General features: G+C 26.0%; 1 protein-coding gene across 3 annotated transcripts in view; it reads right to left on the bottom strand.

Annotated features, from left to right (window-relative positions):
* The window catches only part of LOC120413279 (telomerase-binding protein EST1A), a 239731-nt gene that overhangs the window by 69603 nt on the left and 153484 nt on the right, over positions 1–16644 (bottom strand). For all 3 annotated transcript variants that reach the window (XM_052706611.1, XM_052706612.1, XM_052706613.1), the window contains 3 exons: positions 12443–12570; positions 12166–12333; positions 1514–1978 (listed from right to left, as the gene is read on the bottom strand). In XM_052706611.1, coding sequence (XP_052562571.1) covers positions 1514–1978; positions 12166–12333; positions 12443–12570 — 761 coding nt within the window. The remainder of the gene's footprint in view (positions 1–1513; positions 1979–12165; positions 12334–12442; positions 12571–16644) is intronic.

The raw sequence follows: 16644 nt of genomic DNA, 5'->3' as shown, positions 1-16644 counted from the left end.
TTTGATGTTCTCTAAAACATACTAAAAAATAAAAAAAATAAAAATAGTGTTTTTTGCAAATCAAGTTTTAGTGACAAAAAGCTAAATAAAAAATCACCTAATTTTTATCGTGTATCATTTTTTTTTTCAGTGTAGTCCTTATACATACCTACAACTTTGCCGAAGACACCAAATCGATCAAAAAATTCCTTCAAAAGATACAGATTTTTGAATTTTCATACATTATTTTTGTATGGCCAGCTGCCAAATTTTTATGGAAAATTATATGGACAAGCTAATGATGCAAACAAGTTTCAGTCGGATTAAAAAATACAAAAATTAAAATTTAAGAAAAAAGACCGATTTCGTAGAGAATTGCTCAAACATACTTAGCACTCTTCTGAAAAGTATAGCATAATTGAAAAAATAAAAAAAAATGTTTTAAAGAAAAATTTAATAAAAATTAGAGGTGGGCAAAACCACTCTTTTTTAGGAGCCGCACATTTTCGTTCGCTCATTAAAAAGAGCCGCTCTTTGGAACGGCTCTTTCGCTCTTTTTAAAAATTTGAATGAAAATGTTTTTTTTAAAAGAATCGTGTGATTTTATAAGTTATTTCTCATTGGACTTTTATAAATTATTTGATAAAAATATTAAACTGAAAACGAGAAGATGCCCTCGAAAACCATAGGTCTTGGCGATCCCTATGTCAAGATTTATACTCGAACAATTAATAGAATGGCATCCAAACTTTAATCTAGGATGCTGCAAAAATTGCTATTATTTTATTTGGAAAAAATATTTTGTGAACTCTTTCTGCATTCTGATTTAATCGATAAAGTCTATAAACGCTAAAGTTTAATCGAAAAAAAGGATTTATTTTTTTTTCTTCCAAAATCTCTGAACTTTTATTTTTGGTAATGTTTTACAAATTATGCAATTTAAAATGCTCAAATTTGTATTCCGCTAATACTTAAATGCACAAATAGTTTTACAATAAAAAGTTATTTTCGTTTTGTTTAAAACATCATTTAATTTTGGGATTTTTTTTAATAAGCATTAAAAAGTACGAAATTGCATTTTCAATTCTTAACAACAAATTTAATACTATATTTTTTGTGAACCGCGGTTCTTTTTTGTCAGCCACGGTTCGTTCGCTCCATTCAGTGAACCGGCTCTTTGAGCGGCTCGCTCTTTCTTTGCCCACCTCTAATAAAAATTAAGCCCTATTTTTAGGGTTTACATAAAAATATTTTTCTATTTTCAAATCCATTTAAATAATTATTGATATTTGAGTTTAAATGTCAAAAAGTAGTAAAAGCAAAGACTTTTTCATAACTCCATAGCCGGCCGGATTATGCTTTAAAATACCATTATTTTTTATGATTTTTACAATCATTTTCCCAAAATTCTCAAATCTTATTTTAATAAGATTTAAGACTTCTTAAAATTGCCGTTCCCAACCACGGATTTCAATGTCAATGTCATCAGTTAATCATATAAAAAAAATATTTAAAAAAACAATTTCCAACTAACCTGCAACCGCTCGCTGTACCGCTCCTGCATCTTCTGGCGCCGCTCCAGCTCATCCTTCCGACGCAGCAACTTCCGGATCTCCTGACTGCTTTGGGTCACCGATTCCTCCACATTCGGCGTCGTCGCCACCTCACTGTTATTGTTGTTATTTGCACTATTGGTACTAGGACTACTGTTATTGTTACTGCTACTATTGTTGTTGTTGTTGTTGTTGTTACTGCTATTGGCATTCCCACTGCTGCGTTGCTTTTTGCTACTTCCAGACTTTGCGTTTGAGGAAGTATTGTTATTATTTTTCCTACTTTCGTCGTCCTGCCCTTTCGCCGGCTCCTTCTGACCAGACTTCCTTTTGCTTTGCGGTTGATCACAGTTGGCTTTCGTGGACTTTGGCGTCGCAACTTCCGCCACCGACGTCTCACCCTCGTCCTCGCTGAAGCTCTCCAGCAGGATCTCCGAGTCGCTCGACTGGAATGAGAAAAAGAGAAAAATTAAAAGGTATTAAATTGAAAATGAACCAAACTTCGACAAGTACAAAAGGGAGGGGGGCAGGAATCTTTTCAATTTCGCAAATTCCCGAAATTATGTTCCAGCGAATAAATAATGCGAAACAGAGAGATTTCGGGAATCGGCAGGAGGTCGAATTTTTTTCGCGAAAATTGAACTGATTAAATGCGACGCGATAATTGGTGCAAGAACCCTTGTAAGACCCGCAAACACAGCAAAGTGACTTAACCGCCAAAAGAAGAAACCTTAAAAAAGAGTGTCATTTACGTCGTTTTGCCAAATCTCAACCCGAAAAAAAATTAGGCTCGCCAAACCCTTCTCTAAGGGGCCCCGCCCAGCATGTGATCACTCGCGTGATTTGTGATACGGTCAATTGGGCCGGCCGGCCGGCTTAAGAGATAACAACAAAAGGGGAAAGGAGGGCATCGCGGCAATTTAGGAGGCACGCGTGACAGGACAAAGCGTCGTCGTCGTCGCAGGGGTTAATGAAACAAAGTGGTTCTTGGACGAAGACGACCGATGGTGGGAAGCGAAGTTCCGCGAGAGTTCCCACTAAAATTGGATTAAGAAGGTTTGTTGTTATTCCCTGGGGATTTGGCGATGGTTTGAAGTGGCCTTGATTAGTGGGATATTCATATTGAAATTTGGCATTTTCAGAGATATCACTCGGAAAGGAGCTCCATTTCAAATTCACCAAATCAAGTTAGCTAGCTTAAGTTTGGTAAAGCAGCTAATTTTTCAGTTGAATCAGTGAATTTATTGTTTATATTTCAGGTTTGCTTCAGGCAATTTCTATCGTAAAACCATATCTTCGGATAACTAGCTAACTAATCATGATAACTAATATGGTCATTTTGGCAAATATGCTAATTATATTCATTTTGGATATTTTTCCAAAAAAGTTATAAGTAGTTTTGTTAATTTTAGTCATTTTTGTCCGTGTCATTCAATTTTGGAATATTTTCATAAATTTTCATCATTTTTTTGTATTTTTGTAATTTTTGTAATTTTTGTAAGTTTTGTTCTTTTTGTTATTTTTGTTATTATTATGAATATTGTAATTTTTTAAATTTAAGTGATTTTAATAATTTTTGTAATTTCAGTAATTTTTGTAATATTTGTAATTTTTGTAATTTTTGTAATTTTTGTAATTCTTGTAATTTTTGTAATTTTTGTAATATATGTAATTTATGCAATTATTGTAATGATTATAATTTTAGAAATTTTGTAATTTTGTAATTTATGTAATTTTTGTTATTTTTGTAATTCTTGTAATTTTTGTAATTTTTGTAATATATGTAATTTATGCAATTATTTTAATAATTATAATTTTAGTAATTTTGTAATTTTGTAATTTTGTAATTTTGTAATTTTGTAATTTTGTAATTTTGTAATTTTGTGATTTTGTAATTTTGTAATTTTGTAATTTTGTAATTTTGTAATTTTGTAATTTTGTAATTTTGTAATTTTGTAATTTTGTAATTTTGTAATTTTGTAATTTTGTAATTTTGTAATTTTGTAATTTTGTAATTTTTGTAATTTTTGTAATTTTTGTAATTTTTGTAATTTTTGTAATTTTTGTAATTTTTGTAATTTTTGTAATTTTGTAATTTTGTAATTTTGTAATTTTTGTAATTTTTGTAATTTTTGTAATTTTTGTAATTTTTGTAATTTTTGTAATTTTTGTAATTTTGTAATTTTGTAATTTTTGTAATTTTGTAATTTTGTAATTTTGTAATTTTTGTAATTTTGTAATTTTGTAATTTTTGTAATTTTTGTAATTTTGTAATTTTGTAATTTTTGTAATTTTGTAATTTTTGTAATTTTTGTAATTTTTGTAATTTTTGTAATTTTTGTAATTTTGTAATTTTGTAATTTTGTAATTTTGTAATTTTTGTAATTTTGTAATTTTGTAATTTTGTAATTTTGTAATTTTGTAATTTTGTAATTTTGTAATTTTGTAATTTTGTAATTTTGTAATTTTGTAATTTTGTAATTTTGTAATTTTGTAATTTTGTAATTTTGTAATTTTGTAATTTTGTAATTTTGTAATTTTGAAATTTTGTAATTTTGTAATTTTGTAATTTTGTAATTTTGTAATTTTGTAATTTTGTAATTTTGTAATTTTGTAATTTTGTAATTTTGTAATTTTGTAATTTTGTAATTTTGTAATTTTGTAATTTTGTAATTTTGTAATTTTGAAATTTTGTAATTTTGTAATTTTGCAATTTTGTAATTTTGTAATTTTGTAATTTTGTAATTTTGTAATTTTGTAATTTTGTAATTTTGTAATTTTGTAATTTTGTAATTTTGTAATTTTGTAATTTTGTAATTTTGTAATTTTGTAATTTTGTAATTTTGTAATTTTGTAATTTTGTAATTTTGTAATTTTGTAATTTTGTAATTTTGTAATTTTGTAATTTTGTAATTTTGTAATTTTGTAATTTTGTAATTTTGTAATTTTGTAATTTTGTAATTTTGTAATTTTGTAATTTTGTAATTTTGTAATTTTGTAATTTTGTAATTTTGTAATTTTGTAATTTTGTAATTTTGTAATTTTGTAATTTTGTAATTTTGTAATTTTGTAATTTTGTAATTTTGTAATTTTGTAATTTTGTAATTTTGTAATTTTGTAATTTTGTAATTTTGTAATTTTGTAATTTTGTAATTTTGTAATTTTGTAATTTTGTAATTTTGTAATTTTGTAATTTTGTAATTTTGTAATTTTGTAATTTTGTATTTTGTAATTTTGTATTTTTGTAATTTTGTAATTTTGTAATTTCTGTATGTTCGGCCAGGGGCCGACTCCGCGGGGGCCAGAACCACCAACTCACCGATTCCTTCCAGCGGCAGACGAAGCGGACGACCAGCGGACCAGAGTTCGGGCGGTATAAAAAAAACACCGGATTCAAGTGCTCCGAGAGGCGACTTGCCTGCTCGGAGGCTTAAGCGTAAAGAGAACGATTTATTCACTTAAACTTAACACGAAACATTTGTCCTTAAAGCTAATTACAAGTTCTTCAATCACAGATCGTAAATAAACAAATGTCAAATCTACCCTACGTTGTGTTTGTGTATCAGTGTGGTGACATTAGTAATTCACCACACTGCTTAGGCGAGGGGTACTTGTTTACAATGTACTAAGAGGAGTAAGGGTGGATTGGCCAATGGTTGGCTGCAACACTGTATTTTTTTTAATTTTAGTGATTTAAGTAATTTTTGTAGTTTTGTAATTTTGTAATTTTGTAATTTTTGTAATTTTTGTAATTTCTGTAATTTTTGTAATTTTTGTAATTTTTGTAATTTTTGTAATTTTTGTAATTTTTGTAATTTTTGTAATTTTTGTAATTTTTGTAATTTTTGTAATTTTTGTAATTTTTGTAATTTTTGTAATTTTTGTAATTTTTGTAATTTTTGTAATTTTTGTAATTTTTGTAATTTTTGTAATTTTTTTAATTTTTGTAATTTTTGTAATTTTTGTAATTTTTGTAATTTTTGTAATTTTTGTAATTTTTGTGATTTTTGTAATTTTTGTAATTTTTGTAATTTTTGTATTGTTTTTTATTTTAGTGATTTAAGTAATTTTTGTATTTTTTGTAATTTTTGTAATTTTTGTAGTTTTTGTAATTTTTGTAATTTTTGTAATTTTTGTAATTTTTGTAATTTTTGTAATTTTTGTAATTTTTGTAATTTTTGTAATTTTTGTAATTTTTGTAATTTTTGTAATTTTTTGTAATTTTTGTAATTTTTGTAATTTTTGTAATTTTTGTAATTTTTGTAATTTTTGTAATTTTTGTAATTTTTGTAATTTTTGTAATTTTTGTTATTTTTGTAATTTTTGTAATTTTTGTAATTTTTGTAATTTTTGTAATTTTTGTAATTTTTGTAATTTTTGTAATTTTTGTAATTTTTGTAATTTTTGTAATTTTTGTAATTTTTGTAATTTTTGTAATTTTTGTAATTTTTGTAATTTTTGTAATTTTTGTAATTTTTGTAATTTTTGTAATTTTTGTAATTTTTGTAATTTTTGTAATTTTTGTTATTTTTGTAATTTTTGTAATTTTTGTAATTTTTGTAATTTTTGTAATTTTTGTAATTTTTGTAATTTTTGTAATTTTTGTAATTTTTGTAATTTTTGTAATTTTTGTAATTTTTGTAATTTTTGTAATTTTTGTAATTTTTGTAATTTTTTTAATTTTTGTAATTTTTGTAATTTTTGAAATTTTTGTAATTTTTGTAATTTTTGTAATTTTTGTAATTTTTGTAATTTTTGTAATTTTTGTAATTTTTGTAATTTTTGTAATTTTTGTAATTTTTGTAATTTTTGTAATTTTTGTAATTTTTGTAATTTTTGTAATTTTTGTAATTTTTGTAATTTTTGTAATTTTTATAATTTTTATAATGTAAGTTATTTTTGTATTTATTGTATTTTTCAAAGTTTTAGTCATTTTTGTAATTTTTGCAATTTTGTATATTTTTTGCAATTTTTGTTTTTTTTTTGTAATTTTTGTAATATTTGTATTTTTTTGTAATTTTTTAATATTTGTAATTTTTTCAATTTATGTAACTTTTATAACTTTTTATAAATTTTGTAATTTTTGTAATATAAGTAAGTTTAGAAATTTTTATATTCATTGTATTTTTTTAAATTTTAGTAATTTGTATTTATTGTTATAATTATTCGTTATTTTTTTAATTTTGCTTTTTGCAATTTTGACAATTATGAAAATTTTTAAAATTTGAAAATTTTGACAATTTTGAAAAAAATTGTCAATTTTGGAAATTTTCACAGTTTGAAAATTTTGGAAATTATGACAACTTTTAAATTTTGACAACTTTTACAATTTTCACACTTTTGGCATTTTTGACAATTTTGACAAATTTGATAATTTGATAATTTTGACAATTTTGACAATTTTGACAATTTTGACAATTTTGACAATTTTGACAATTTTGACAATTTTGACAATTTTGACAATTTTGACAATTTTGACAATTTTGACAATTTTGACAATTTTGACAATTTTGACAATTTTGACAATTTTGACAATTTTGACAATTTTGACAATTTTGACAATTTTGACAATTTTGACAATTTTGACAATTTTGACAATTTTGTTAATTTTGTCAATTTGACAATTTTGACAATTTTGACAATTTTGACAGTTTTGACAATTTTGACAATTTTAACAATTTTGACAATTTTGACAATTTTGACAATTTTGACAATTTTGACAATTTTGACAATTTTGACAATTTTGAAAATTTTGACAATTTTGACAATTTTGACAATTTTGACAATTTTGATAATTTTGATAGTTTTGATAATTTTGACAATTTTGATAATTTTGATAATTTTGACAATTGTTAAACAATATTGTTAATTTTGACAATTTTGACAGTTTTAAAATTTTGGAAATTTTGACAACTTTTACAATTTTGACACTTTTGGCATTTTTGACAATTTTGACAATTTTGACAATTTTGACAATTTTGACAATTTTGACAATTTTGACAATTTTGACAATTTTGACAATTTTGACAATTTTGACAATTTTGACAATTTTGACAATTTTGACAATTTTGACAATTTTGACAATTTTGACAATTTTGAAAATTTTAACAATTTTGACAATTTTGATAATTTTTATAGTTTTGATAATTTTGACAATTTTGACAATTTTGACAATTTTGACTAGTTTGACAATTTTGACAATTTTGAAAATTTTAACAATTTTGACTATTTTGACAATTTTGACAATTTTGAAAATTTTAACAATTTTGACAATTTTGACAATTTTGACAATTTTGACAATTCTGACAATTTTGACAATTTTGACAATTTTGACAATTTTGACAATTTTGACAATTTTGACAATTTTGACAATTTTGACAATTTTGACAATTTTGACAATTTTGACAATTTTGACAATTTTGACAATTTTGACAATTTTGACAATTTTGACAATTTTGAAAATTTTAACAATTTTGACAATTTTGATAATTTTTATAGTTTTGATAATTTTGACAATTTTGATAATTTTGATAATTTTGACAATTGTTAAACAATATTGGTAATTTTGACAATTTTGACAGTTTTAAAATTTTGGAAATTTTGACAACTTTTACAATTTTGACACTTTTGGCATTTTTGACAATTTCGACAATTTTGACAATTTTGACAATTTTGACAAATTTCAAAATTTTGACAATTTCAACCATGGTAAACCATTTTGACAAATTTGACATTTTTAACAATTTTGACATTTTTGACAATTTTGACAATTTTGACAATTTTGAAAATTTTAACAATTTTGACAATTTTGACAATTTTGACAATTTTGACAATTTTGACAGTTTTGATAATTTTGACAATTTTGATAATTTTGATGATTTTGACAATTGTTAAACAATATTGTTAATTTTGACAATTTTGACAGTTTTAAAATTTTGGAAATTTTGACAACTTTTACAATTTTTACACTTTTGGCATTTTTGACAATTTTGACAATTTTGACAATTTTGACAATTTTGACAATTTTGACAATTTTGACAATTTTGACAATTTTGACAATTTTGACAATTTTGACAATTTGGCAATTTTGACTATTTTGACAATTTTGACAATTTTGACTATTTTGACTATTTTGACAATTTTGACAATTTTGAAAATTTTAACAATTTTGACAATTTTGACAATTTTGACAATTTTGACAATTTTGACAATTTTGACAGTTTTGACAGTTTTGACAATTTTGACAATTTTAACAATTTTGACAATTTTGACAATTTTGACAATTTTGACAATTTTGACAATTTTGACAATTTTGAAAATTTTAACAATTTTGACAATTTTGACAATTTTGACAATTTTGACAATTTTGACAGTTTTGACAGTTTTGACAATTTTGACAATTTTAACAATTTTGACAATTTTGACAATTTTGACAATTTTGACAATTTTGACAATTTTGAAAATTTTAACAATTTTGACAATTTTGACAATTTTGACAATTTTGATAATTTTGATAGTTTTGATAATTTTGACAATTTTGATAATTTTGATAATTTTGACAATTGTTAAACAATATTGTTAATTTTGACAATTTTGACAGTTTTAAAATTTTGGAAATTTTGACAACTTTTACAATTTTGACACTTTTGGCATTTTTGACAATTTTGACAATTTTGACAATTTTGACAATTTTGACAATTTTGACAATTTTGACAATTTTGACAATTTTGACAATTTTGACAATTTTGACAATTTTGACAATTTTGACAATTTTGACAATTTTGACAATTTTGACAATTTTGACTATTTTGACAATTTTGACAATTTTGAAAATTTTAACAATTTTGACAATTTTGATAATTTTTATAGTTTTGATAATTTTGATAATTTTGACAATTTTGACAATTTTGACAATTTTGACTATTTTGACAATTTTGACAATTTTGAAAATTTTAACAATTTTGACTATTTTGACAATTTTGACAATTTTGAAAATTTTAACAATTTTGACAATTTTGACAATTTTGACAATTCTGACAATTTTGACAATTTTGACCATTTTGACAATTTTGACAATTTTGACAATTTTGACAATTTTGACAATTTTGACAATTTTGACAATTTTGACAATTTTGACAATTTTGACAATTTTGACAATTTTGACTATTTTGACAATTTTGACAATTTTGAAAATTTTAACAATTTTGACAATTTTGATAATTTTTATAGTTTTGATAATTTTGACAATTTTGATAATTTTGATAATTTTGACAATTGTTAAACAATATTGGTAATTTTGACAATTTTGACAGTTTTAAAATTTTGGAAATTTTGACAACTTTTACAATTTTGACACTTTTGGCATTTTTGACAATTTCGACAATTTTGACAATTTTGACAATTTTGACAAATTTCAAAATTTTGACAATTTCAACCATGGTAAACCATTTTGACAAATTTGACATTTTTAACAATTTTGACATTTTTGACAATTTTGACAATTTTGACAATTTTGAAAATTTTAACAATTTTGACAATTTTGACAATTTTGACAATTTTGACAATTTTGACAATTTTGATAATTTTGATAGTTTTGATAATTTTGACAATTTTGATAATTTTGATAATTTTGACAATTGTTAAACAATATTGTTAATTTTGACAATTTTGACAGTTTTAAAATTTTGGAAATTTTGACAACTTTTACAATTTTGACACTTTTGGCATTTTTGACAATTTTGACAATTTTGACAATTTTGACAATTTTGACAATTTTGACAATTTTGACAATTTTGACAATTTTGACAATTTTGACAATTTTGACAATTTTGACAATTTTGACAATTTTGACAATTTTGACAATTTTGACAATTTTGACAATTTTGACAATTTTGACAATTTTGACAATTTTGACAATTTGGACAATTTTGACAATTTTGACAATTTGGACAATTTTGACAATTTTGACAATTTTGACTATTTTGACAATTTTGACAATTTTGAAAATTTTAACAATTTTGACAATTTTGATAATTTTTATAGTTTTGATAATTTTGACAATTTTGACAATTTTGACTATTTTGACAATTTTGACAATTTTGACAATTTTGAAAATTTTAACAATTTTGACTATTTTGACAATTTTGACAATTTTGAAAATTTTAACAATTTTGACAATTTTGACAATTTTGACAATTTTGACAATTTTGACAATTTTGACAATTTTGACAATTTTGACAATTTTGACAATTTTGACAGTTTTGACAGTTTTGACAATTTTAACAATTTTGACAATTTTGACAATTTTGACAATTTTGACAATTTTGACAATTTTGACAATTTTGACAATTTTGACAATTTTGAAAATTTTAACAATTTTGACAATTTTGACAATTTTGACAATTTTGACAATTTTGATAATTTTGATAGTTTTGATAATTTTGACAATTTTGATAATTTTGATAATTTTGACAATTGTTAAACAATATTGTTAATTTTGACAATTTTGACAGTTTTAAAATTTTGGAAATTTTGACAACTTTTACAATTTTGACACTTTTGGCATTTTTGACAATTTTGACAATTTTGACAATTTTGACAATTTTGACAATTTTGACAATTTTGACAATTTTGACAATTTTGACAATTTTGACAATTTTGACAATTTTGACAATTTTGACAATTTTGACAATTTTGACAATTTTGACAATTTTGACAATTTTGACAATTTTGACAATTTTGACAATTTTGACAATTTTGAAAATTTTAACAATTTTGACAATTTTGATAATTTTTATAGTTTTGATAATTTTGACAATTTTGACAATTTTGACAATTTTGACAATTTTGACTATTTTGACAATTTTGACAATTTTGAAAATTTTAACAATTTTGACTATTTTGACAATTTTGACAATTTTGAAAATTTTAACAATTTTGACAATTTTGACAATTTTGACAATTTTGACAATTCTGACAATTTTGACAATTTTGACAATTTTGACAATTTTGACAATTTTGACAATTTTGACAATTTTGACAATTTTGACTATTTTGACTATTTTGACAATTTTGACAATTTTGAAAATTTTAACAATTTTGACAATTTTGATAATTTTTATAGTTTTGATAATTTTGACAATTTTGATAATTTTGATAATTTTGACAATTGTTAAACAATATTGGTAATTTTGACAATTTTGACAGTTTTAAAATTTTGGAAATTTTGACAACTTTTACAATTTTGACACTTTTGGCATTTTTGACAATTTCGACAATTTTGACAATTTTGACAATTTTGACAAATTTCAAAATTTTGACAATTTCAACCATGGTAAACCATTTTGACAAATTTGACATTTTTAACAATTTTGACATTTTTGACAATTTTGACAATTTTGATTATTTTGATAATTTTGGTAATTGGTCATTTAAGACTTTTTGTCTTGATGAATTTTCTCGCTGTGTGATAATGATGCCCAAAACTGACATCATAGTTAGTCCAAGCATCAAAATTCTGTTCAATCTCACGATCAAAATCCGTCCTTTTCCAGTCAACCAACTTAACGTCTTGCTCCTCAAAATCACTAGACCCTGTAATTATCCTCCCCTCTCACCCAAATACAATACTCACCCCTTCTATTCGATTTTGTACCACACTCTCAAACAGCTCCTCGGTGACCTCCCCGGCGACCTGGGAGGTTCGCGTCCGGGTCGTGACCGTTTTCCGCAGCACCGGCGGGTCACACTTGCACAGGCAACCCGTCCCGAAGAAGATAAGTTTCTGCACGCGGAGTGCATTCTACAGAGGAAGAAGGTAATTAAAGTGCATTAGACAAAAGGTGGCAAACTTGACAAGTGACTTCTTTTGTTGCGCGTCATTTTTTTTTGGAGGTTGGATGTGGTCTTACCTGCGCCTCCTCCATGTCCCGGTCCTTGTGGGTAAAGATCGGTTCCGGCACGTTGTACATGAGCGGCGTGAACCCGGCCAGCGTGATGTCCTCCTGCAGCCGGACGACCTCAAAGTCTGCCAAAGAATCTGAGGAGCAGAAAAAAAAATCACAATTAATTTCGATTATCATTACCCTTTCAAGAGCTTGACAGAAAAGGGGCGTCACAGAAGAAGAAAAAAGGCACTTTGAGTGCATCTTCAACCTCCCGAAATGTGTAAACAGATGATTTCCTGACTCGTCATCGCTTGAAATCATCTTCATTTTTCATTTTAGGAAACTACCGTCAGATGGTGCTGAAAGTCTTACAAAATTACATAACTTTAGGCGTAATCTTGTTATTTGAATGCATACTTTTAGGCGATTAAATTTTAAAACCCACAAATTTGAAGCACAAAGTTACCCGCTTGGACGGTTCCGAGTAGTACGGAGAAGAAGTGGCTAATCGATGAAATGTAAAACACGCAAATAGGTGCCACTTTACCTTGAAGGCGCCCGCACTCACTTAGTTCACAAATATTTTTCGAAAAGTGGGTGAACTTGTTTTTTTTAGGGGGGCTCGCCACCACATCTTCTTCGTCTTTTTTTTCGGGAATTGAGGAAAGATTGAGCTATTTAAACTCAAGGTGGTTGGTTAAACGTACGTAAGCAGAATCAATCACCGAATTGGCCTGTCGGATGCAACTCCGTTAGGTAATTTGGCCGCGGCCGGTCCTCGCCGAGAGCCAGATGGGTGTTGTTTTGGTTTTAGAAGCAATAAGTGCGTGAGCGTGTGACGCACTTTCGTTGCGTCTGGACGCGGAAAGGGAAAGAAGTAGGTCACGAGGGAAAAGGTTTTTTTATAATTGAGATTGAAGCAGTATTAGGACATTTGTGCTTCTACACACAAAAAAACACGGTTATATTACATCACTGAATGTTGACCGATTTTGTTTCAGAACAAAGTGTAATAATGCATCGAAAAATATGTAAATTAACATTTGTTCAATTTCTAAACATTCTAAATTTATTTAATTTTTACTGGTTAGCATAAAAAAACGATAAAGAAGGTTGACTAATCAGAAAACAAATCATATTTTTTTCTTTCAATAATAACATAGAAATCAATATTATAAAATGTACTATGAGCACAGTAACAGTTAAATCCATACAAAAAGAATACGCACTGTACAAATTATTGGCAGCTAAAAAATATCACTTTAATTTTCAGTACTTGGTAAAATCAACCACGGTTTTATTACTTCGAGGCATGTTGACTGAAAAAATGTAAAATTACATTTAAAAATGTAAAGTTACATTTAAAAAATGTAATATTCACCCACCACATTAAAACCATAAAAATTACACATTTTCAATGTGTACGTAATTTTTGGTTGCTCATTTGATAAGTCAAAAGAAAACTAAAAGAATTACTTTCTCAAAGTAAGGCAATTGCAAAAGTCTATGTCGCCCCTCTTGCAATATTGGCTCGAAAAATCAAGGGGCAAAAAACCAATGTAAATGGACATGCAATCAACTAAATACAATTTAAAGTACATTTTCCTGTGTTGACAATCTTTTAGCAGGAGTTTTTTTTAATTTGAATGTACAATACATTTTCCATTAAAATGTTACATTTCATAATTTATTTTTTTTAATTTTATTCTTAAACATCACCTATTTTTTATGTAATTTTACCTGAAATAATGTGGAATCAGTAACGTTACATAATACAACGAAATCTCCAATTTAATACTGCTTCGATATTTTTATGCTTAAACATTACCTTTTTATGTAATTTCACCGGCACTTAGTTACGAATAAGCAAAGTTACATAACAAAAGCTGTAAATTTACGATGAAAATCTCCAGTTGTAATATCGCTTTTTTTTATTGTAGAGCATTATATCTTTTTTGATGTAATTTTACCTGAATTTATGTGGTAAAGTAAAGTTACACAATAAAAGTTGTAAAATTACGGTCAAAATCCATAGTTGTAGTACTGGTTTGATTTTTTTAAATGCTTGATCATTACCTCTTATTTGATGTAATTTTACCTGACCTTAGGTGAAATAATTTAAGTTACATAATAAAAGTTGTAAATTTATGGTTTAAATCCTCATGTGTAATATTGGTTTGATTTTTTTATGCTTGACATTACTTCTTTTTTTATATAAAATTACTTGAATTTATATGAAATAAACAATACAATTTGTATAATTGTAATATTTGATTAAAAAATTTTATGCTTGAACATTACTTTTTTATGTATTTTTATCTGAATTTATGTAAAATAAGTGAAGTTACCTAATAAAAGCTGTAGATCTACATTCAAAATTCCTGTTTGTAATATTACATACTTTGATTTTTTGATCGTGTAAGTTTACATCTTTTTATGTGTTATTTTACAAATTCCAAATAAAAATGTTGGAAAAATAACATCCAAACAGGGGATGGGAGATTGTATCTCAATTTTATCTCGACTTTATTCCAGGACTATTATCAGACAAAATGTCTTAATTTTGTCAATTTCCTTAATTTTTCAAAAACATCCTATTTTCAAAATTTCATGAAATATTTTTGTTGCTAACGTGTTTTGAATACAAATTTAATGAAATTAATTAATTTAATTTAAAAACATTTATTTTCTTTGTTGATTCCCCTTTTGCTTTCAGAAAGTAAGAAAATTATGGATTTTTTATTAGTTTAACTATATTTTCGATAAATGTTTAAAAATTGCAAAGCTTTTTAACCAGATTACAAATAATTATTCAATAGCGAAACAGTTTAACAATTTATTTATATTTTCATCGAAAAATAAATTCGCAAAAGCCTTATTTAGGTTATGTTTTTGATACAAAAGTGAAGTTTTAAATATTATCAAACATAAGCTGCCAGATTTCCACAAATATTTTGTTTAGGGTGGTCTCAGCAAAAATAACATACAAAAAACAGAAATTCCAGGTAACTAAAGTTTAACCAAAACAAAAATCCTCACTATTCAAATCGAAGCAGTTGAAAAAAAAACAAATTAAACTTTTCAGAACCTTTTAACCCAGTGAAAGTGGAGCAATAAATTGAATAACAAATATTAAATCATTTCACATAGAATAATTTCGAAAAAATGCAAATTGATTCGCGAATTCTTCATACTTGAAAAAGTTTTTTTTGTGACTTGTTCCCAAAGTTGCACAAGGTTAGTTTTTGCCTTCCTCACTGAGGTAAGGCTATAATCCTGCTCTAAAATTGAACTTTTTATTTAAAGCTCGAAAACCCACCTTGATGTATACATATCGACTCAGAATCGAAAACTGAACAAATGTCTGTGTGTATGTGTGTGTGTATGTGTGTGTGTATGTATGTGTGTATGTGTGTGTGTATGTGTGTGTGTATGTGTGTGTGTATGTGACCAATAATGTCACGCAGTTTTCTCAGCACTGGCTGAACCGATTTTGACCAAACCAGTCGCATTCGACTTGGTTTAGGGTCCCATACGGTGCTATTGAATTGTTTGAAGTTTCGATAAGTAGTTCAAAAGTTATGTATAAAAATGTGTTTTCGCATATTTTCGGAAGTTGAATTAATGGCAGTAAACTGAACCAAACATCATCATGTTAAACATCGTTAGTTAGGTAATTGAAAGACCTTTCCAACGAGTCCAAAACATTGATAATCTGGCAACCCTGTCTCGAGTTATACCCACTTAAGTGATATTTATGTACTTTTTTGTAGCCGGAGCTCACTTAAATGCATGTAAACAATGTCCGGATCCATCATCCGACCCATCGTTGGTTAAGTAATCGAAAGACCCTTCCAACGAGTCTAAAACATTGAAGATCTGGCAACCCTGTCTCGAGTTATAACCACTTAAGTGATATTTATGTACTCTTTTTGTAGCCGGAACTCACTTAAATGCATGTAAACAATGTCTGGATCCACCATCTGACCCATCGTTGGTTAGGTAATCGAAAGACCTTTCCAACGAGTCCAAAACATTGATAATCTGGCAACCCTGTCTCGAGTTATAACCACTTAAGTGATATTTATGTACTTTTTTGATGCCGGATCTCACTTAAATGTATGTAAACTATGTTCGGATCCATTATTCAACCCATCGTTGGTTAGGTAATCGAAAGACCTTTCCAATGAGTCCAAAACATTGGAGATCTGGCAACCCTGTCTCGA

Source organism: Culex pipiens, chromosome 1, assembly GCF_016801865.2.
Source record: "Culex pipiens pallens isolate TS chromosome 1, TS_CPP_V2, whole genome shotgun sequence".
Lineage (NCBI taxonomy): Eukaryota > Metazoa > Arthropoda > Insecta > Diptera > Culicidae > Culex > Culex pipiens.
This window is presented reverse-complemented; position numbering and strand designations above follow the sequence as displayed.